The 23,156-nt window shown below is 39.2% G+C and overlaps 1 protein-coding gene across 8 annotated transcripts in view; it reads left to right on the top strand.

The window, feature by feature from the left end:
• Positions 1-23,156, top strand: part of KIDINS220 (kinase D interacting substrate 220) — a 118,618-nt gene that overhangs the window by 25,252 nt on the left and 70,210 nt on the right. For 7 of the 8 annotated variants that reach the window (XM_017853448.1, XM_017853459.1, XM_017853415.1 and 4 more), the window contains 8 exons: positions 1,753-1,851; positions 2,595-2,696; positions 9,258-9,356; positions 12,493-12,690; positions 15,118-15,216; positions 17,306-17,404; positions 18,754-18,852; positions 21,614-21,791. In XM_017853448.1, the coding sequence (XP_017708937.1) occupies positions 1,753-1,851; positions 2,595-2,696; positions 9,258-9,356; positions 12,493-12,690; positions 15,118-15,216; positions 17,306-17,404; positions 18,754-18,852; positions 21,614-21,791 (973 nt within the window). The remainder of the gene's footprint in view (positions 1-1,752; positions 1,852-2,594; positions 2,697-9,257; positions 9,357-12,492; positions 12,691-15,117; positions 15,217-17,305; positions 17,405-18,753; positions 18,853-21,613; positions 21,792-23,156) is intronic. The other variant, XM_017853421.1, reaches the window with a different exon arrangement.

Genomic DNA, 23,156 nt, shown 5'->3' with positions numbered 1-23,156 from the left:
ATTTATTAATTCAAGATGGATTAGAGACTTAAATGTTAGACCTAATACCATAAAAACCCTAGAAGAAAATCTAGGTAGTACCATTCAGGACATAGGCATGGGCAAGGACTTCATGTCTAAAACACCAAAAGCAATGGCAGCAAAAGCCAAAATTGACAAATGGGATCTAATTAAACTGTAGATGTTTCTTGTGTTCAGATGCAGATGTGCTTTAGAGGGAAGGATGTCCCAGAGGCGATGTGCTTTTCTTGCTGTACCTCCTAGGGGGAACGTGATTTCAGTTGGTATCACTGGTGATGTCAGCCTTCATCTCTTGATTAGGGTGGTGTCTGTTACTGTAAGGGTACTATTTTTCCGTTTGTAATTACTTAATATTTGGGGGAAGATACTTTGAGACTAAACAAAATACCTTTCTTCTGACTAAACTTTCACCTATTTGATTTAGCATTCATCAGTGAATCTTACCTGCAACAGTTATTACCATAACTGTGGTGGTGTAATGATGATTTTCTGCTGCCCTAATATGTTCTGCATTAATTAATTAGAATTCTTCTGTAAGGAAGAGTGCCTGCTTCCCTTCCCCACACCCTACTCTATCTGTCTATCATCTGTCTGTCCATCCATCCATCCATCCATCCATTCATCTATATATCTATCTATATCTTTCTATTTCAGTATGTACTTGTAAGTATTTATTCCTTGGGTTATAGTCCAGTACTAATATTACTGCTCATGTTATTCCAACTTTATCCATTAGAAGCTCTTTCAGGCTGGCTCTGTGTCCTTTTAAGATGCTCCATACTTAAAAAAAAATTCCTTAGTAAGATTTGATTACATTGGTCTTTTTTTATTGAATTGTATCGTAGTTAAGGAGAAAATTGCTCCTGTAGCTTAGTAAGTAGAACATCGTCAAGTGTGGTGTTAGTTCATACCCAATGACCTTGCCTACATCTGGAAATCCTGATCACGGATGAGATGCCTTCGCATCCTCTCTCTTTTAGCAAGAGGTACTATAATGATCTGGGGTTTAAAGGATGTGTTTAAATGCAGGAATTGAATATGATTGTTAGAATCTCTCTCTGGATAAAGTTTAAATTCATATAAAGAAGTGAATATCTAGGAACATAGAAAGTTTTCTGAAGAAAATTTTTTTTTTTTTTTTCTGAGACAGAGTCTCACACTGTCGCCTGGGCTGGAGTGCAGTGGCACAATCTCGGCTTACTGTAACCTCCGCCTCCCAGGTTCAAGTGGGTCTTCTGCCTCAGCCTCCCAAGTAGCTGGGACTACAGGTGCACGCCATCTTGTCCGGCTAATTTTTGTGTTCTTTTGGTAGAGATGGAGTTTCACCATATTGGCCACGCTGGTCTCAAACTCCTGAGCTCATGATCTGCCTGCCTTGGCCTCCCAAAGTGCTGGGATTACAGGCATGAGCCACCATGCCCAGCCTGAAGAAATATTTTTAGACAGCCAAAATAAATCTTAGAAATTTGGAAGAGTTCATAATGAATGTTCTCTAATTCAGGTTTCGTTGTATAGTATAAACTTTGGACTAACCATTTGTGGATGCAAGAGATTTGACTTACTTCATGTACTATTGTATTTGGGGAGCCTGGGAATTTAAAACTATGTAATACTACCATCATGAAACAATGGTTTATAAAGATATTTACTAAAGAAATTTCATTAGTGACATTTTTTATACTTAGAGATGATCTAAAGTTTGATTCCCTTACCCCTACTTTTTTTCTTTAGGGAGGATGGACAGCTCTCATGTGGGCATGTTACAAAGGCCGTACTGACGTAGTAGAGTTGCTTCTTTCTCATGGTGCCAATCCAAGTGTCACCGGTCTGGTAAGCATTAACAAACAAATTTGTTTGTATTATAAGTGGTAAGTTTTCTTAGGATATACTTAAGGTTGATTATACTTGGCTTCATTGTGGGTAGAAATATTCTTTATCTTATTAAACATAATGTAGAATATGATTTCAAAACACACAGTAATGAGAATTTTATCTAAAGCTACATTTATTTTCGATTGTTGTCAGCAAAAGGCAGCTCTTAGAGCTTAAATGTTAATTATAACTATATAACATTGCAAAAGGAGATTTTGAAATCTTTAGTCATCTTCCTGTTTTCTGTGTATAAATCCTTAATCTGAACTTATTTAAAGAAAAGAGACATTTACCAAATAATCATGCTGTTTTTCTATACATTCTGTTATATATATTTACATTCCTCTTATTTCGCTTTCTTCTTAATAGTATTGCCTTTTGACCAGATAACCACATTTTAATGTGTTGAATTTACAAAAATAAATGTGTTCATAATATATGTTTATTTAAGATTTGTTATCTCTTAGTTGCCAATTATGTGTTACGAGTATTTCATCTGTTTTTGAAATGGAGAATGGTTTGTAATCTGATTAAAAAAACATTGCTTTGTGTTACTTCCTTTGATATTTACTTTGCTTAGCAAATGTGTGTTGTAAATATCTACCTAAAAGATTTTATTTCTCCTTCCCTCCCTCCCTCCTTGCTTTCTTTCTTTCCTTCCTTCCTGCTTATCTACCTACCTACCTACCAATCTATCCTAGCAGTACAGTGTTTACCCAATCATTTGGGCAGCAGGGAGAGGCCATGCAGATATAGTGCATCTTTTACTGCAAAATGGTGCTAAAGTCAACTGCTCTGATAAGGTAGGTCAGCAGCATCTTTTCAGGCTCCAGTCCATGTTGTGTCCACTCAGTGTCTAAGTTATAAACATTTTTATATGATTTCATGAGGCTTCTGTATTTTATATTTTTGTATATTAATGTATTTTATATAGATATATATATAGATGGATTCCCTGGGTGTATTATGTAGTAAGTATCCTTCTGATGTTTTCTTACGTCACATGCATCATTCCCAAGAAAACTGCCTGGGATGATAGAGTCCCTGTCTTCATTGTTTGAAGTTTTCAATTGTAACTCTTCTTCCTACCTTCAGTCCTATCTGCTTTCTCTGTATTGTTGTGTGAGAGATCTTTCTAAAATTGAAGTTTGGTTTTCTTTCTCTTGGGCTTAAATTCCTGAAGACCGTCTCTGGTATGGTGGGTGAAGATGGGCCTTGCTTTCCTTTTTCCCTTTCTCTTGCTGCTTGTCCCCCATGCTTCCTCGCATGCCAGCCACCAAATGACCCATGGTCCAGGGCTCCTTCTCAGTGTGTCCGCCTCTTCTTCCACAGCTTCTCTTCATCTCTGAGGCTCTGCCCATTTGCCATCACCTCCAGAAAGCACTCCAGAATGATGTGCTCTTCTTTTCTTTTTTTTAAATACTTAATACTTACCTCAATCATTGCATAAATACTTATCTAATTATCTTTTTTTCTTCTTTACTTTTGGAAAGCTTCATTGGCTTTCCCTGTTTGGGGATAAAACCCAGGCTTTTCAGTTTGGCTTCAGCCTGTCTCACAGGCTCACTTCTTGCCATTTCTTTCCATATATGCTGTGTTTTAGATACAACAGATTGTCGAACGTTCTGTGAACGTTGTTTCTGTGTTTATTCTGTTCTCTCTGCTACGTATGCTATTACTTCCTCTGCCTGATGAACTCCTGTTTATTTTTCAAGGCTTACTTGAGGTGTTGCCTTCTTTGTTAAGTCTTCTTACCCTGAGTGCCCCTTCCTGGGTACTCTGCACATTTCCATTAGGGCACATAACCTATTGCCTTGTAATGATCGATTTCCACATCCTTCTTAGCACTAGAGTGTACGTTTCATGAAGATAAGGACTGCTTTTTTGTTTTTTTCCTATTTTGTACCTCCGTTATTTCCATTAGTGGTCTTAGAATTTGGCACATTGTGGGGATAGTTGTAATCTTTTCACATTTATTGTAGCTAAATATAGGGAAATAGCTATTACTTTAAGATTTGTTTTTGTCGTTAAAATAGATTCTGCACATAAATTTCTTTAAGTACAACAGTATTGTTTAACCTTATGGGGCTGTTGGAAATCATTCATCTCTTGATCTGGGCAGTAGTTATGCCAGTGTATGCATATATAAAAAATCATCAAGTCATACAGTGAAAATTAGTATATTTTTTGCACTTTGTACATGTTATGCTTCATTTAAAAATATTACACAAAATAATAGCTTAATGAAGCCTAGGGGGGCTGTTGTAAATATTTATATTATAATATGGCATTTAAGAATATTGCATTTGTACTGTTGGCTAATTCAGATTGACTGAGATTTGACGTATGTCTAAAATGGATACAGTTTTGTCTGTTGATGGAATTTTTTTTTTTTTTTTTTTTTTACATGGGTCTCGCTCTGTCACCCATGCTGGAGTACAGATGTAAGATCTTGGCTCACTGCAACCTCTGTCTCCTGGGTTCAAGCGATTGTCCTGTGTCAGCCTCCTGAGTAGCTGGGATTACAGGTGCGCGCCACCACACCTGTCTAATTTTTGTATTTTTAGTAGAGACGGGTTTTCACCGTGTTGGCCAGGCTGGTCTCAAACTCCTGAGCTCAGGTGATTCACCCGCCTCAGCCTCCCAAAGTGCTGNAAAATCATCAAGTCATACAGTGAAAATTAGTATATTTTTTGCACTTTGTACATGTTATGCTTCATTTAAAAATATTACACAAAATAATAGCTTAATGAAGCCTAGGGGGGCTGTTGTAAATATTTATATTATAATATGGCATTTAAGAATATTGCATTTGTACTGTTGGCTAATTCAGATTGACTGAGATTTGACGTATGTCTAAAATGGATACAGTTTTGTCTGTTGATGGAATTTTTTTTTTTTTTTTTTGGAATTTTTTTTTTTTTTTTTTTTTTTTTTACATGGGTCTCGCTCTGTCACCCATGCTGGAGTACAGATGTAAGATCTTGGCTCACTGCAACCTCTGTCTCCTGGGTTCAAGCGATTGTCCTGTGTCAGCCTCCTGAGTAGCTGGGATTACAGGTGCGCGCCACCACACCTGTCTAATTTTGTATTTTAGTAGAGACGGGTTTTCACCGTGTTGGCCAGGCTGGTCTCAAACTCCTGAGCTCAGGTGATTCACCCGCCTCAGCCTCCCAAAGTGCTGGGATTACAGGCGTGAGCCACCACGCCTGGCCTGTGATGTAATTTAATTATCATAGAGAAGCCTTTATTTTCTCCTTGCCTATAATAAAATGTTTATATATAGCTTGGCTTACAAGGCCCTCAAGAATCAGGTAATAATGCTACCTAATCTGTCACTCATTAGCATTTTGAGAAAATGTTTAGTATCCACTATGCAGTGCCCTGTACCTGCACTTAGCACAGAAGATATAAAAACAAAGAAGAAATGATCTTGTTTAGAGAAGTAGGGAGATAAGTGGGCCATGTAAAATGCTAAGGCCCAGGGTCAGGTGACTTAGGAGTATGGAGGTGGGAGAATGCACTGATAGTGCAGCAGTCAGTCAAGATTTGGTAAAAGATGCGACTTCCTCTAGACCTTGAAGAAAGGGTAGAGTTTACATCCGTGAGAGAGGAGGAGGAGAGACGAACTGGGCACAGAAAAAAGAGAGCACAAGGTACCAGGGGATGGCTTCAGGTGGCCTGTTGAGCTAGTGTTGAGTGCACCCTCAGTGGTGAGGAGAGGGGTAGGAGGAGGAAGCTGGGCTGCAGGTAGAGCCACCTTTGGGTGAGCCTTGGATACTTGGCTGAGGAGCTTGGACATCTGGCCTGTAGACACTCAGAATCACTGGGGATTTTAACTAGTAGGTGGTCGCAAAGTGATGTTTTGAAAACATTAACGTTTAATAGCCCACAGTGGGATGGATTGGAGATTGAGAGTCTTTTTATTTCTGACAGAAGTAGGGAGGCTTCTATGGGAAGGAATTCTTAGAGAAGGGAAGGAAGTCTGTTTAGATGTGTTGACCTTGAAGTGGTGGGAACTTGTAGTTGAAGGTGTCCTACTAGGTAGTGGACATAGAGATTTGGGTTGCTGGTGGTGAAGGGCTTGCCTAGAGGTGATTCTTGAAATGACGTGAGTGTGTGGATTTGGCAGCTGAGATCAGTAGTAACAGAATATGGTGAGCAAAGGGCTGATTATTAGGAATAATAATAATTATTTTCTTAATTATAATACCTAGTTATTTATATAATTATTATTAATCTCCAGAGCTAGGAGAACTTGGCTGGTATAGCGTCAAACGTGGTGAATGAATCAAAAATTCAAGTTGGAAGGGACAGTCAGTATAGTTCAAAATACTGCAGAGCTTTCAGGAAGAAAAGAAAGAACTTAGTAAAAGATACATAGGTGGCTGAGTGTGGTGGCTCATGTTTGTAATCCCAGCACTTTGGGAGGCCGGGGCAGGTGGATCACCTGAGGTCAAGCGTTCAAAACCACCCTGGCCAACATGGTAAAACCCTATCTCTACTAAAAATACAAAAATTAGCCGGGCATGATGGTGGGTGCCTGTAATCCCAGCTACTTGGGAGGCTAAAGCAGGTGAATCACTTGAGCCCGGGAGGTGTGGAGATTGCGGTGAGCTGAGATCGTGCCACTGCATTCCAGTCTGGGCAGCAGAGTGAGACTCCCTCTCAAAGAAAAAACAAACAAACAAAAAACCAAAAAAAATATACATAGATCTGGAGTTTAGATGACTATTTGGGTGACCTCTGCAATGGTGGTTTTGTAATGTTTGTAGCAGAAACTAGTTTTTTAGGGGGATTTGGTAAGGGGTTATAAATTATCTTGAAAAGCTTAAAAGAAAGGACAGTGATTATCTTCAGAGGGTAGCCTGTTGGAAAAATCTGTTAGGATAGGAGAGACCCACATTGGAAGGACCTCAATCAGAGACCAATAGGAAGAGGGAATAAGAAGAAAAGACTGATGATGTGGCAGGAGATTATTGAGTAAGGGCCTGGGTGAAAGAGGACCATAGGGTCAAGAATACACATAAAGGGATTAGATTGAGAAGGGATAGAGAGCAGAATTTGAGAAAGAGATGAGAGACTTATTGAGATAGTTCAGAGTGTGGCTGCAGAGCTGTTTTGAAGCAGACAGGATGCAAGGTGAGGGAAGGTCTTGCTGGATGTTAGGAATTCTTTGTAATGTTGAGCGTGGGACTGTCTCCCGAATGGAAGTAGGTGAGGACTAGCTGGCTCATGTGATGAGGCAGGGAAAGGAGCAGAAATCATAGCATATAATCGTGGATAGTTCAGTTCCATAAGAAGGGCAGAAATCCAATGCAATAGGTATTCGAAGGATGAGAGCTCAGTTACAATTAGTATATTTTTAAAAGGCTTTATGAAGGGTGATTTTCTATGTGTATTATGTTTGAAGATGTCTAAGATACTGATATTGTAAAGTTGGGAAAGGCATTTTAGCCAGAGTAAGTATTATCCACAAAGCAGGAGGCTAGAAAAGAGAATTTAGTTCTTTTTAGTGGAGAAAACCACAGATGCAGGAGTGAAGTTGGGAATCTCCTCCTGGATTTCTTTTCTTTTTTTTTTTTTCTTTTTGAGACAGAGTCTCGCTCTGTCGCCCAGGCTGGAGTGCTATGACGTGATCACGGCTCATTGCAACCTCCACCTCTCAGGTTTAAGTGATCCTCCTGCATCAGCCTCCCCAGTAGCTGGGACTACAGGCATATACTACCATGCCTGGCTAATTTTTTTGTACTTTTAGTCTAGATGGGATTTCTCCATATTGGCCAGGCTAGTCTTGAACTCCTGACCTCAGGTGATCCACCTGGCTTAGCCTCCCAAAGTGCTGGGATTACAGGCATGAGCCATAGTGCCTGCTCATCCCGCATTTCTTATTCGTTCTCCCTAAACCTGCTTTGAGGCAGTGACTGTGGCAGCTGCTTCCCCTCCATTCTCTTCCTCATTTTGTGAGGCTCTGGCTCCCATGTGCTGTATTGGCAGCCTTTTGATTCTGGCTGTCATCGAGTCTTCATCCATCTGGGAAGCCCGTCCAGGGCTCCAGCCCTCAACCGTGTGGTTGCTGTGGTGTCCGACATGATTTATAGAGCGACTCTGCTCCGTACAGTAGCCACTAGCACAGGACTACTTAGACTTACATTAATTAAAATGAAATGAAAAAAAAAACAAAAAAGAACTCAGTTCACAGTCACAGTAGCCACATAACATTCAAGTGCTTCATAGTCATTATTTGACGAGTGACTACTGTATCTCACAGCACAGAATTATAGAGTATTTCCATCAACACAGAAAGTTCTACTGGACAGGGCTGTCGCAGACAGTAGATTAAATTGAATTAAATTAAATGTTAATTTCCATCTGTGGGCTGCATGTACTGAAAGGTCACTGTGGGCATTCATGAGTCTGCCGATCGCTAGCTTCCCCAAAGGCAGGCAATGCCTTAATGCATGGTTTATATTCCTGGATGCCTTTTGAATCATGTCTCAGGGACAGGTGCTTTTGAGTGCAGTTTCAAGGGCTCATGGGTCTTGTCCCACCTCGTGATAACTTTGTGACCTTAGCCTATGAATTAAGCTCTTAGGGCCTCAATGTCGTCATCTGTGAAAATGTGGTACTGTGAATTGTTCTTATGATAAGGATCACACACGCAGACCCATGTAAAGTGGTTAGGCTGCTTTAGTTTGTTTGGTGCTTAGTTACTATTCCCGCTTACAGTCAGACTGCTGGACTTTAAATTCTGTTTCACAAGATATGGGAAGCAATGAAATCTTGTTGAAAATTTGGGGCTGTGTTACCTTGTGATGGAAACATTGTCACTCATTATAAAAGTTAAATAAGAGCCTGGTGCAGTGGCTCATGTCTATAATCCCAGCACTTGGGGAGGCTGAGGCAGGCAGATCAGTTGAGGTCGGGAGTTCAAGACCAGCCTGGCCAACATGGCAAAACCCGTCTCTACTGAAAATACAAAAAAAATGAGCCAGTTGTGGTGGTGCATACCTGTAATTCCAGCTACTCAGGAGGCTGAGGCATGAGAATTGCTTGAGCTGGGAGGCAGAGATTGCAGTGAGTCGAGATTGCACTACTGCATTCCAGCCTGGGCGATAGAGCGAGACTCTGTCTCAAGAAAAGGTTGAATAAGATTGGTTAAAAGACATTTCATGGACTGGTCGATCATCTACTCAGGAGAAATAAAATGGGAAAAATAGGATTTATCTAAGATTAAAATTACGATAAATGTATACAGTTTTCTAAGAATCATAAAAGTAAGATTTTATTAAAATTCATGTTAAGAGCTAGTTTCTTTGAGTATACTTTTATAACAATTTTAAATTTATTGTTTGTTTTCATAGTATGGAACCACCCCTTTAGTTTGGGCTGCACGAAAGGGTCATTTGGAATGTGTGAAACATTTATTGGCCATGGGAGCTGATGTGGATCAAGAAGGAGCTGTAAGTATCTTATATTTTAATGCTTGGCAATAGAAACATGTTTTTTATTTTAAGAGAGAGAATTTATGTCTTTAGTATACGCCTAGAGAAATTTCCCTCTAGTTCTAAAATGATAGTAACAGGAAAACAAGCATTTTCTGTTACCCTAAGTATGTTATATTATAAACATATATGCTATAAATAGATGGTTTTAAGGATCTGCTGCTAATGCATGCACAATTGGGGAGGCTAAAAGTATAAAGAATAGCTTTCAGTAATCTTAGTGTGATATATATAGAGTTATGTGTCACTTAATGACAGGGGTACATTCTGAGAAATGTGTCATTTGGTGATTTTGCCATTGTGGGAACATCACCGAGTGCGCTTACACACATCTGGCTGGTATAGCCTACTCCGTACCTAGGCTCTGTGGTATGGCCTGTTGCTTCTAGGCTGCAGCCTGTGCAGTGTGTTACTGTACTGAGTACTGTAGGCAGTTGTGAGACAATGGTATTTCTTTAGCTAAACATACCTAAACACAGAAAAAGTACAATGAAAGTCCAGTATCATAATCTTATGTAACTTCTGTCATATATGCCATCTGTCATTGATCAAAATGTGCTGTGCATGACTATTTTGGTGTTTGTCCATGGTTCCTGGCTGACTGCTCCTGTAACCTGTGTAATATCATAAGTGACTACAGCAGTAAGAATATCTTTGGTCATATTTGGCCTTTTGTCCTTGGTTCTTGAAACAGCTCTGGATCAGTTCTAGACTGATAAAGATGAAATACAGTCTTTTGTTACTTATCACAAGCCCCTTTTAACCACACTTGAGCTTATGTTAATGAGATTATTTTTGGAAAGTTTCTAGATAACCCCACTGGTTGAGGTGCTGGTTGCCAGGTACACCAACCTTGTGCTCAGAGGGTTGGAACTCACAGCCCTAACCCACCACCTCTAGGGAGGGGAGAGGAGCTGAAGATTGCATTGATTATCATTGACCAATGATTTAATAAATCATGCCTTCATAATGAAGCCTATATAAAAACCCAAAAGGACTGAGTTCAGGGGGCTTCCAGGAAGATGACCAAGAACACATCCCTGTGCTGAGAGGGTGGCATACCGCAACTCCATGGAGACAGAAGCTCCTGTGCTCGGGACCCTTTGAGACCTCATCCTATGTATGTCTTCATCTGCCTGCTCATTTCTATCTTTTAAAACATCCCTTTTGGAAACTGGTAAATATTGTTTCCCTGAACTATGTGAACTGCTCTAGCAAATTAATCATACCTAAGGAGGGGCTTGTGGGAGTTCTGATTTATAGCCAGTCAGTCAAACAAGCTGAGCTTTCATTGGCATGGGAAGCGGGGGCAGTCTTGGGCACCGAGCACTTGCCTGTGGGGTCTGATGCTATCTCCAGGTACGTAGTGTCAGAATTGAGTTGGAGAATACCCAGCTGGTGTCTGCTGCAGAACGGATTGCTTGCTTGATGGGTGGGGAAAAACCCCACACATCTGGTCATAGAAGTATTTAGTGTTGTAAGAATTTATGTGAAATGGAGTTTGTTTTTTCCTGTACGTAGTACAAATTGTTTAATAAACTATTCAAATCAAATGGTTTTTAATATTGTGGGAAAATATTGTGCTGCATTAAAATATTTTTTCTTAAAAAATTTAAAATAATATTGTAATATTGGGGATATTTTTAGCTGTGCCTTATTTTCCCTCTTCAATGAACAGATTTTAAAAAATCAGAAATCAGCTGATAGAACCCAGAAAGCTTAAAAACTGGTTAGATACATCTTACCGATAAGTGGTTTTTAATTCCTTGTTCCCCAGCCTGTGCCAGTTGTGTTGGGGAGATGAAGAAGCCTAATATCGCTTTTCCCTTGAGCCTATAAGAATATGGTTAAAGGAAGCAATATTTATGCATAAGAACAGTTAAAATAATGCAGACTGCTATTTATAGAATTAGTATATTACGTGAGTGGATCATAAAGGATTCTGAGAGGAGATAGTACTGGATCTTGGGTCGTAGTGAAACGAGTAAACTCTTTATGTCATACTTTGTGGCACACTGTCAACCCGTTCCTCCTGTTTGCATACTGGTAGGAGCTGACTCATTGCCAGTCTTCAAGGTATAGACCCTGTTTTCGTGCTGGTGGAGGCAGCATGGTCCATAGGCAGCTGCAGATGCCATACCTTCCATCTGCCTCCTCTGGACAGTTGGTCAAGTGAACAAGTGGCTTGTCTCTATGATGATTGATGGCTCAAGAATTTGAAAGGCTATGTTATTTTAATATGTGGGAGAATGACAGCTTAATTTTGGGGACTGACCTAAAATATTTCTATAAGGAAATTGTATCACAGCTTGAAGTAGATGAACATCTCGAGAAGCAATTTTAATACTACTTCTGGTAGTGAGTCACATTCTTCTCTTAGTTGATTTATTGTTTGTTTATTTAGAGACAGAGTCTCATATGTTACCTAGGCTGGTCTTGAACTCCTGGCCTCAAACGATTCTCCTGCCTTGGCCTCCTAAAGCTTTGAGATTATAGGTGTGGGCCATCATACCTGGCCTGATTTATTGTTATAAAATAGATGTGCAGTTTTTAAAATAATTACTTAAAATAAGACAGGTTTTGAAAATGTAGTTTCTAGATCACTATGAAAGTCAAAGAGTATATTACACTTTTCTTGAAATAGCTTATGGCTATGAATTCATTGTTGACTTTAGTGTTTTTTATGGGTTTTATTACAAAGAATTCTTGAAGTCTGATTCACCTGACTTTGGATTATTTAATTAAGAATGTGTTTAGTCACCCTGTCAACTATTTTATCCTTCATTACATTAGTGAGTTAGTTTGTTGATTGTAGATGAGTCCAATTTCAGATTATCATTTAAATAACTGAACTTCATAATAGCACTAATGACTGAAGATCATTAATGTATTTTCAAAAACAAAAGATACCTCCTAGCCATTTTTGGTATGTTTCTTGCTATTTATTTTGGCATTTTATTATTGGAAATGACAATAATAGGCCACCTATTTGAAAACATTAGTTTTATGATTATGGCATAAATCATATATTTTCTAGAATACACTAATTTCTTGGGCTTGTGTTTTGTTTTGTTGTTGTTGTTGTTGTTTTTAGAATTCAATGACTGCACTGATTGTGGCAGTGAAAGGAGGCTACACACAGTCAGTAAAAGAAATTTTGAAGAGGAATCCAAATGTAAACTTAACAGATAAAGATGGAAATACAGCTTTGATGATTGCATCAAAGGAGGGACATACGGAGATTGTGCAGGATCTGCTAGATGCTGGAACATATGTGAACATACCTGACAGGGTAGGTCACCTGTTTCATATTTGTCTCCTAGTGGCGAAGTGGATGAAAGATGACCCTAGTGTCTTACTACCTTTCAAGATTCTCATGCATCACATAAACTTGTTTTAAGACAAGTTTATTTCTGCCTTTGAAACTAGTAAGTTAAAACTGTTCGGTCGTTCTGAAAATATCCTTTTAATTTTTGTCAAATAATGTTATCGAAAATGTCACATGTACTATTAGTCTGTAACTGACCTTGATGTGTCACTGTAGATGTGCTTTCTTGTGCCCTAACTTCTCTGCGCTCACATTTACTGATCCTTTTCTACCTGAACTCTCCACTTGAATGTCTAATTGGCCTCTTAAACTTACAGCAAAACAGATGCCTTGTTTTTTTCACCCTAAACCTGCTTTTCCCTCATTCTCTGTCTCAGCAAGTGGTACCACCATTCCCCTCTTGTTGAAGCCCCAAATCCTGTGCATTAGCCTTGATTTCTCTCTTTTCCTCATCTGCCCTCCAGCAGGCTCTTGTTGACTTTACTCCAAAACAAATCCTTTATCTGTCCACCTGTCTTCATTCCACTATCACCTCCCAGCTGAAGCCACTGTCTCTGGTGGTGCTACTGTTAAAGCAGCAGCTTTGCAACTGGGTTCTCCACTCGAATCTTGTAGTGATCTTTAAAACAATAAATCTCGTGTGTACTTCTTTGTTTAAAGCCATCCAAGACTTCCTGTTGCACTGAGGATGAATGTTATCTTTTTAGTTTATAGACATGACATGACATTGTCTGTGCCTAACCTGTCTCCCCACTTTGTATCCCTCTTCTGCCAGTTTTCATAGCCTGCAGCTGTGTTTGCTTCTTTCCCTTTCTTGAATGCACTGAGCTTGTTCCTGCTGTGGGGGCCTTTGCCGCACCTGTGCTCTTAGTCTGGAACACTGATCTTGTGGTTGGCTCCTTCTTGTCCTTCCCACCTGGGCTTCAGTGTAACCTCCTTGGAAGGGTCTTCAACTACTCAATCCAAAGTAGCTACCTCATCACTTTTTTTGAGACAGGGTCTTGTTCTGTTACGCAGGCTGGAGTGCAATGGTGTGATCACAGCTCACTGTGGCCTCAACTTCCTAGACTCAAGCAATCCTCCTTGCCTCAGCCTCCCAAGTAGCTGGGACTATAGGTGCATGCCACCACGCCTGGCTAATTCTTGTTTGTTTTGAGAGACAGGTTCTCACTATGTTGACCAGGCTGGTCTCGAACTCCTGGCCTCTAGTGATTCTCCTGCCTTGGCCTCTCAAAGAGGTGAGATTACAGGCATAAGCCATCATGCCCAGCCTACCTGGTAGTCACTTTCTAGAACATTACCTTATTTTATTTGCATAGTGTTTGTGTGATTTTTTGTTTATTGTATGTTGTCTTCTCTGCCAGGCTATAAATTCTTCCAGAGGTAGGACCCTGTCTGTCTTGTTTCCTAGTACCTAGAATGGCGGATGGCACATTTAGAGGTTTACTAGTCTGCACCCATGTTAATGCTAATGTTCCCAACTAAAATTTGTCTGCCTTGGGTTTATTTCTGCTATAAATGTGGTAGTTAAGACACTACATCATGGTGCTGAGCTTAATAACCCTTAAGGACCTGCATCCTGATTAATATCATAGTGCTTTTGAGGTCCACTCAGGATTGAATTGAGCTGTAACTCGTGGGCTCATTCAACTCAAAAGACTACAACTGATTTTTAAGTTAGCAGTAAATAATAAAATATTTATGCCCATTTCCAAAATAGCTGTTTCCAGTATTTTAAGTACAGGAAGGTATAACTAAAAATGATTGTTGCTTGGTGAATATGGTTCCAGGGGAGAGCGATGTCCTCATGAGGTCGTGAACTTAGTCTTATGCTGGCGAATGAGTCAGTCCTAATGCACTACTGGCCTGTAACTGCCAAATCCACTAGGTTTTCGTGGATGCTGCTTGGGGAACTGTCTCCCTTAATTAAATGTGGCTGTGGATTCATTGATAGTTTTAGCTTTATAGCTTCGTTTTTTAGAGTTCATGGCTTTCATCATATAGCATTATTCCAAGATATTTTTACTATATGATTTTAAAATGTTCATCTGGTTCATTGACAGCCGCAGCGTTATTGTATTTAATTTACATGTGTAACAGGCGGTTACCTTAAAAGAGAATAGGTTATTGTTCTGGGTAACAGGTCTTTCTAAACTTTGTTTAGGAATTTCAGAGTCCTCATTTTGGGGCATAAAGTCCTCTGTCCCTTACTCTGATGTCTGTTAATATCAGGTATTCATATTAGTTAAGTAATATTTTTCTCTCATTTAGAGATAGACTTTTCCAAGAAATTTTAGAAAAAAATATGAAAACATGATTAATTTGAACTTCAGAAGAGTGCTTATTTGTTATCAATTCACCTTGTTTTTGTTTTTTTTTCTGTCTTCTTAGAGTGGGGATACTGTATTGATTGGCGCTGTCAGAGGTGGTCATGTTGAAATTGTTCGAGCGCTTCTCCAAAAATACGCTGATATAGACATTAGAGGACAGGTATGTGTGATTACAGTGCAGTTGCTCTCTTAGAGTATAATTGGATGTAAATGTTGACTGATCATAACCTTATTCTTCCCACTTTCCTATGGAGATAAACTTGTAAACCCTAGTACGTTTAACAGGCGTATGTTGTTACTAAGTTTCACTGCCATTATTGTAAAATTTCTATATTAATGTCGAGTTAAATGTAGATAGAGGTAAACCAAAAAAGCTCATGTTTTTAGAATATACTGTCCTTACTAATGTGTGTATATAGATTCAATCCTCAAAACTATAATGAGGAGTTAGTGATACTGAGAGAGTCAGTGGCACTTTGAATATCTGGTACTTACTTATTTTCTTTAGTGTTTTCTCCCTGTTTTGTCTTCTTCCTCCATCTGCTATTCTTCTATTGTTGTTGTCTTATTTTCTTCTCCTTTTTCTCCACTGTGCCTGCCTTTCCTAGGACCATTTGGTAGTCCTATGGACATTGCTTAAGGCAATCATAGTTCATAGAACCACAAAGGTTATTAATTTTAGATAAAAGCCTTGCCCACAGTTGTGAATTTATCAGATACTTCAAGAGCTTTAGACTTAGGAAAAGTTCTTGGTGTCTCATTTTGTTGTTGGACAGTATACATTTCTGCTCATTTTTTTCTTGTATTTGGCCAAAATCTCTTGTATCCAAATCCATTTTGGATCAAACTATAACCATTATGCCAAATGTTATGGGGGAATTAACATGGGCCCCTTGTCTTTAAGACACATATATTTTAATTTGAAAGATTTTAGTTTGTTTATTTTTATGCTTTTATTTAACATAAAAAGTGAAGCCACAAGATGATATATGATTGATTGCCTAGCAAAAGGTTCAAGTATGAGTCTTGAGGTGGGAAAAGAAGGCCTTAAGGTCAGGGGCTTTTGGAAGAAGGTAGAACTCGAGCTAAGTTTGAAGATGAGTTGGATTTAGATAGGTGAAGAGCCTGGCAGGGTGGCTGATGCCTGTAATCCCAGGCTGAGGTGGGAGGATCTCTTGAGCCCAGGAGTTTGAGGTTATAGTGAACTGTAACCATGCCACTGCACTCCAGTCTGGGTGACAGAGTAAGACCTTTTCTCTTAAAAAAAAAAAAAAAAAAAAAAAAGAAAAAAAGAAAAGGAAAGCCAGGTGTTTCAGGCAAGGGGAGTGGTAATAGGATGAGAAAATAAGAAAGTGAAAGACTGCATTTCATAGCTGGCAAATGAATCATTTGGCATTGGGCAGTGGGGAGGTAGGCATGGTGGGGAAAGTTGGAGAAATGAAATGGGAAGGGAGGTAGGGCCTGACAAGTTTGAGTTGAGCAGCTAGTGTGCTTTTTTTGGAAGAGAAACTCTGTTGGGGAAATTTTGGTATTAGGAACTTAATGTGGCTGCTGCAAAAAGTCATTCATTATCTCCTGGGTTAAAATAACATTGCCACTAAAAGTTGGGTTCTAGGTCACCTATTTGGACTTTTACCTAACTACCTTGCGTCTGTGAGTCCTCTTCTGTGTTTGAATTCGGTTTTTGTTGTTCTCTAGTTCTACTTTCAAGGTCTATATGGATTGATTTTTGGGTTTTGAGCTAGATAAGATTTTAAAGATCTGATCAAGGCAATATAGGGGTATGGGATGGATGGAGATTAAGAAAGCTAAAAATGATAATGCCTTGTATTTGTGAAGTACATTTTCGTGCGTTATCTTTTGAAAAATTGGGCAATACCTACAGCATGTTACAGATGAAAATCCAAGGGTCCAAGGGTCCAAGACTTGTCCAGGTTTACGGAGTTCAGGTATTGATGACTCCTACCCCAGTGTGTGTTCCTGAAATCTGATAACATTACAAAAGTATCATTTACTTTGTTAACTGTGTGGGATTACTACTTTTTAGGTTAAGTAATACGAAGTTTTCCTAGACTTCTTTCACGAAGAATTTCTCAAAAGTAACTTCAAGATGGCATGAGGATTAATAGTACTTCCTACCATGCTGCCTGTTGGAATGCTTTCTGACAGAAATGATGTTTTGTATTTACAAGTGGCAGTTTTAAATATTGTATCTTACATGAAGTGATTGTGTTTTTTTAATTATCTAGGACAATAAAACTGCTTTGTATTGGGCTGTTGAGAAGGGAAATGCAACAATGGTGAGAGATATCCTACAGTGCAATCCTGACACTGAAATATGCACCAAGGTATAAGTGGCATTTCTATTCTGTTATTAGCAGCACCTCATGCTGAATGTTAGTGCTGCTCATTTTATTTCAGTCGTCTTTGTTTGATGTTAGAGTTACACTGATTTTACTGGTAATATTCCCTGTCAGATTGAGGAGTAACTTTGTATCCTTTCAGGATTTGTGTATTCATAGCAAAATACAGTGTGATATTTGTTACTTCAATTAAATACTTTTCAGAAAGTGCAATATCAGCTATTCATAAGTTGTTATTATTTGGACAGATCATTTCCCCCAAATTCATTTATGCTGCTGTTACCTGAGAGGCAGAACACATTCCTTTGTGGGGAGATTGTGTGTGCTCAGGAGTTCCAGGCCAGCCTGGGCAATAGAGTGAGACCCTGTCTCTTTAAATGAATACATAAACAACAATTGTGATTGGTGGTTGGTTCCCTACACTAGCCACTTTCAACTATTTTACTCAAATCATGTAAAAAATACAAAATTATCTAATCCTGTGGTCTCCTATTTAGCCTATGTGTGATAGTTTTCTATGGGGAAAATATATTTGGAATTCTGGGTTGATATGACAGGAATTCTTAATGAATAAAGCAAAATTATAGAGTCACCCATAAGACAATCCCATGTCATCTGCTGTAGATCAGGACCAGCCAATTTCTAAATCAGTGATGGTACTTCTAGTACCCCAGGGTAGAAAATTTCTGAGATACCTTCTGGTTTGCAGGTGGCTCCTTAATCTTCTTTTTTCTTTTTCTTTTGGACCTTGGTGTCAGCCGGGGTGACTGCCTGTGGCTTCTGATGAGATTTTTGTCTTAACTAAGTGCTGAATTGTGGGCTCTTCTTGCTTCCCTTCCTTTGGTTTTGAAAGCAATCATGACCTTTTTTGAGGTTTTCTGAAGGCATACTGCTTGTTTCAAAAGGTTTCACTGAGAACTGAAGTGATGTTGGTATACATTTCTGGAAAACTCTGGACACTGGCTTACCTGGATGTTGACAGGCTGGGCTGTGGGTTGGCTGGTGGGGAGAACGGGAAGTAGCCTCTGGAGGGGAGCTGCCCCAGGTCAGTGGTAGAACCTGGGGAAGGGCAGAAGCAGCCACTGCTGCCAGCTGTAGCTTACGAGCAGGTGGGGCAGGTCCCACACCTGGCTACGTGATATAAAGTTACTTTGAGACAAATGAGTGGTTGTAAAGGAAAAACATTTTTTTGTTGTTTGCTTTTATGTTTTCTTGAGGGGGTTTTAAATATAGACTGTTATCAGAGTCAGATATTTCTTGACATGTGCATTTGTATGACATAAACACAGGAGTCAAACTATTAATCTGGCAAATGTTCTTATTTGTGCCCACAGGATGGTGAGACGCCACTTATAAAGGCTACCAAGATGAGAAATATTGAAGTGGTGGAGCTGCTACTAGATAAAGGCGCGAAAGTGTCTGCTGTAGATAAGGTAAAACATCTGTGCAGAGAGAACTCTGTATGGACAGCTGTTGGTAGACTGACCTCTGTGTGGAGGGGATTTAATGGGGATCTGATTTTAGGTTGTGTGGGGAGAGATGACTTGCTGGGGATGTCTGTGTGGGATTTGGATCCCACACAGTAGCACGCTGAGGAGTGGGCAGGTTCAGTGTGCTGTTAAGGCAGCTGCTTCCGATTTTCCTTCTATGGCTCACAGCAGCTGTGGGGCACTGCCATTGACCACCACATGAGGAGGAGGCTCCGCCTTCATCAGGGTAGAGCTTGTTGCAGATAAACAGGAGGAAAGAATGCACAGGGGCTGGAGGAGGCCGACTCTCAAAGCAGACAGCATTAATGTTCACTGACAGGAGATAATGTGTTTGTTCTGCTGCGTGTCCTTGCTTTAGCCTTTTAGAGAAATTTTTGTATTTTCTATAATAAGTTTAGCTCTAAGTGACTTACTACTTCATATAGATTTGATTTTTCATTTTAGTTTCTTTTGTTTTAAACAAGCTTATTTCTTTCTGTACTTTAAACTGATTTTCCCCCAGAGTAGAAGTGAACTAATTGATATATGAAGTAAGAAATAATATTGTAAATTTTCTCCTCTGATGAATAATATGATTAGGGCTTTACTAATTAATAACAGATTGAAGTTTGTTTTTCTGTTAGTTATAAGGCAGTTAAACAAAAACAGGGAGTCAAGAGTCAATGCGTTTGTGTTTCATTTTGCCAAGTTACAATATTATTTTAAAACATGAAAGCACCTCCCCTGTCATTACCGTATTAACATAATGTCGTATCAAAGAAAGGAAACTTTAATATTGAAGATTAGAAGACATAAAGTCAAAGAAGAGTTTTCAAAATGGAATATGTGTAGCTTTCTAGAAAATTTCTTCTAATGCCTGTTTTTCTCAGTCTGCCATTGACTCATCTGACACTGGTCCCCCAGCTTGCGATATAGAACCACCAGACTCTTCAAGGTTCCATATAGCCTTGTTAATTATATAATATGCTATTTTAAGTAATTGCTTTATACTAATTCATAAGTTTCTTGAAGGCCTGTGCCTTGGTATTCTTTTGTGTGTTGCTGTGCCCAGAGTCAGCACATGATACTTGTTGACAAATACACATGATAGTTGGAACAGTTGTTCATTCATGAACACATCTTACTGAGGATGGGTAAAGTACTATCCTGCTAGAATTTGGGATCCATACTTATAAAAGTCTTGAACCTGGATCTTCGTAGAGAATTTCATAAAACAATTTTAAAAGTGAGGATTAATGTTATTTTTACCTTGCCCATCACTGCTTTCTGATTATTTTCAGCCTGTCAGCCAAGTGTGCTGATATCCTCCCTGCATTTGTAGAATTTTTATATCTGGCAGAAATGCTGCTGCTGCTGTTTTGTCTTCTCACAGGTTTGGGGATGAGAATTGGAATTGAGATGTGAAAATAAAAGGAAATTGGGTTTGGATATGTTTAGTTTGAGGGCTGATAAGACATTCAGTCGTCTGTGGCCAGTAGACATTGGGAAATCTGGGCAAGAAATCAAGGCTGGTGATGGAAATTTGGCAGTTAGTTACAGGATAGAGAGTTGCATGGGAGTGACTAAGATGATCAGTGTGAAGAAAGATGAAAGCTGCAATCAAAAATGGACTTCTCTTATGCTGTGTGTCATACTGCAGTTTTTAAATTGTGCATGTTTATCCAGTCTCTTCCTATTACGACATAAGCTACTTAAGGTCAGCAACTGTCTTTCATCTTTATATCCTCCAAAGTACCAAGCACAGAATCTTGCATATAGTGAACTTCGTGCATAGTTATGGTGCCACACTTTTTAGGACATGGGAGGAGAGTCTAGAAGATGAAAAGATCAAGATAAGGTCGTGCCTTGGAAGCCACAGGAAGAATGTGTAGGTCATTTTCATTTAGTGTCCTGGAGATCAGTGTGGATGAGAACCAATAATTTAATTTGTTAAGGTGTTTGTGAAGCAACCAGTAGGAGAGCACTTTGCAGCCCAAAGAGGGCTTTTGAAATTTACATGTTAGCTTTCATTAGTGTTGGATGTGAACACTCATGTGATTGGAGATGCTAATAAGGAGAGAAGGTGGGTTGATAGGGAAAAGTGAAAGGTGAGGAGAGTGGAAAGGTGAGGAGAATGGAAGAGTTGAGGAGAGAGTTGGAGGAGGATAGCTGTACCTAGAGGACTCAGGTTGAGAATGTAGAGTGATGAGATTTAAGGGTTCACTGTGGCAAATGGTTGACAAAGGTTATTGGAGCTGGCAAGATTACTTGTGTTAGATGGCTATCAGCATGGATTGTAAGGCTTTCTAGACAAATGAAGAAGGCTGTGAAATAGAATTTAAATTAGTTGAGGAAGGTAGTTGACATCCTTGGACAATAAATATTTGGATGATGGAGGGATACTAATGAAGTGGACCTATGGCCTAGGAGGAGCTGCAGGTGGAAAGCCTGTTGCTTCTCCTCTTTCACTGAGTTAAGGGAAGGAGAAAAGAATGACCTTCATTCTAGAGGGCTGGGGGAGAAATAATATCTGAGCAAAGCTGGGTGAGGAGCTACAGAAAGAAATTATGGGGAAGATAGAGATAAAAATTCATGTTATATATGTGCTTTATATGAAAAATAAGAAAAGTTCAGAGTTTGTTATTTTACAGAAACATGGATGTTGTTACTCTGCACACTGTATACAAAGATAAGAACGTTCAAGCTTCCTACTATTATTTCACAGAAAGGAGACACTCCCTTGCATATTGCTATTCGTGGAAGGAGCCGGAAACTGGCAGAACTGCTTTTAAGAAATCCCAAAGATGGGCGGTTACTTTATAGGCCCAACAAAGCAGGCGAGACTCCTTACAATATTGACTGTAGCCATCAGAAGAGTATTTTAACTCAAATATTTGGAGCCAGTAAGTATTGAATTTTTCTCCGAACTGAGCTTTTAAGTAATGAATCTTCCATTAAAAAGTATGGAAAATAAGGCCAGGCATGGTAACTCATGCCTGTAATGCCAGCACTTGAGGAGGCCGAGGCAGGAAGATTGCTTGAGCGCAGGAATTTGAGACAAGCCTGGGTGGTACAGTGACACCTCATCTCTACAAAAAAATTTAAAAAATAGCTGAGTGTGGTGGTGTGCCTGTAGTCCTAGCTTCTTGGGAGGCTGAGGTGGGAGGATCTCTTGAGCCAGGGAGATGGAGATTGCTGTGAGCCAAGATCGCACCACTACACTGGGTTTCCCTCTGTTGCCCAGGCTGGAGTACAGTGATGCAATCATAGCTCACGGCAACCTCAAATTCCTGGGCTCAAGCGATCCTCCCACCTCAGCCTGCTGAATACTTGGAACTACAGGCCCATGCCACCACACCCAGCTAATTTTTTTTTTTTGTAGAGACGAGGTCTTGCCATGTTCCCTAGTCTGGGGCCAAGCGATCCTCCCACCTTGGCCTCCCAAAGTGCTGGGATTACAGACATGAGCCACTGTGCCTGGCCATGATTCTAATTTTTTAAGACTTTTTGTATTTTAAAATATTTTTTCTTATTTTAATAGTAATGTGCACTAATTACATTTCAAGAATGAAAACATGAGTATAGCAGAAAGTGAAAATTCCCCATTATCCCCTATCTCCCAACTTGTAATTGTTTAAATGACCCTCCAGGCTTTTCTTTATGCTTATAAAAATGTTACATACTATATATATAGTTTTAAAAAATAAAAATTGAGTTATACTATGTTACGAAAGCTTAACGTATCATATTTTAATTATTGCGTAATTTTTCATCGTAGTACGTTGAGTTCTCTATTGGTGAATATTTAGTTTGTTTTGCTAACAATTAGTGCTGCAGCGAACACCTTTGTACATATATCCATTGACTCTTATTTCTAGGATTTTTTTTCTTTCTTTTGAAAATAGAGATTCAGGGGGTACAATTAGGATTATTTTCTTAGGGTAAATTCCCACAAGTAGAATTCCTAAGTCAGTGGATGCCCATAGTTTCAATACACTTTCCAAAATGGTTGTAAAAATTTCTTCTCCCTCTGGCAGTATAAGATACCACAATTCCCCACAAGTTTGCTAGCACTGGGTATTTCCAGCCTCTTACTCTTTGCAAATCAGATAAGTAAGAAAAAAAAATCTCATTTCTATTTGTGTTTTAAAATTATTAGTGAAATTGAGATCTTGTAATGTATTTATAGGCTACTGCTCCTCAGCCTTTTGACATAGATAGTATGTAATATATTCATAGGCTGCTTGTATTCTCAGCCTGACTTAGAT

This window comes from Rhinopithecus bieti, unplaced genomic scaffold (genome assembly GCF_001698545.2).
Source record: "Rhinopithecus bieti isolate Rb0 unplaced genomic scaffold, ASM169854v2 scaffold_1530, whole genome shotgun sequence".
Lineage (NCBI taxonomy): Eukaryota > Metazoa > Chordata > Mammalia > Primates > Cercopithecidae > Rhinopithecus > Rhinopithecus bieti.
The sequence above is the reverse complement of the archived record's forward strand: the minus strand, read 5'-3'. Positions and strand labels throughout refer to the sequence as shown.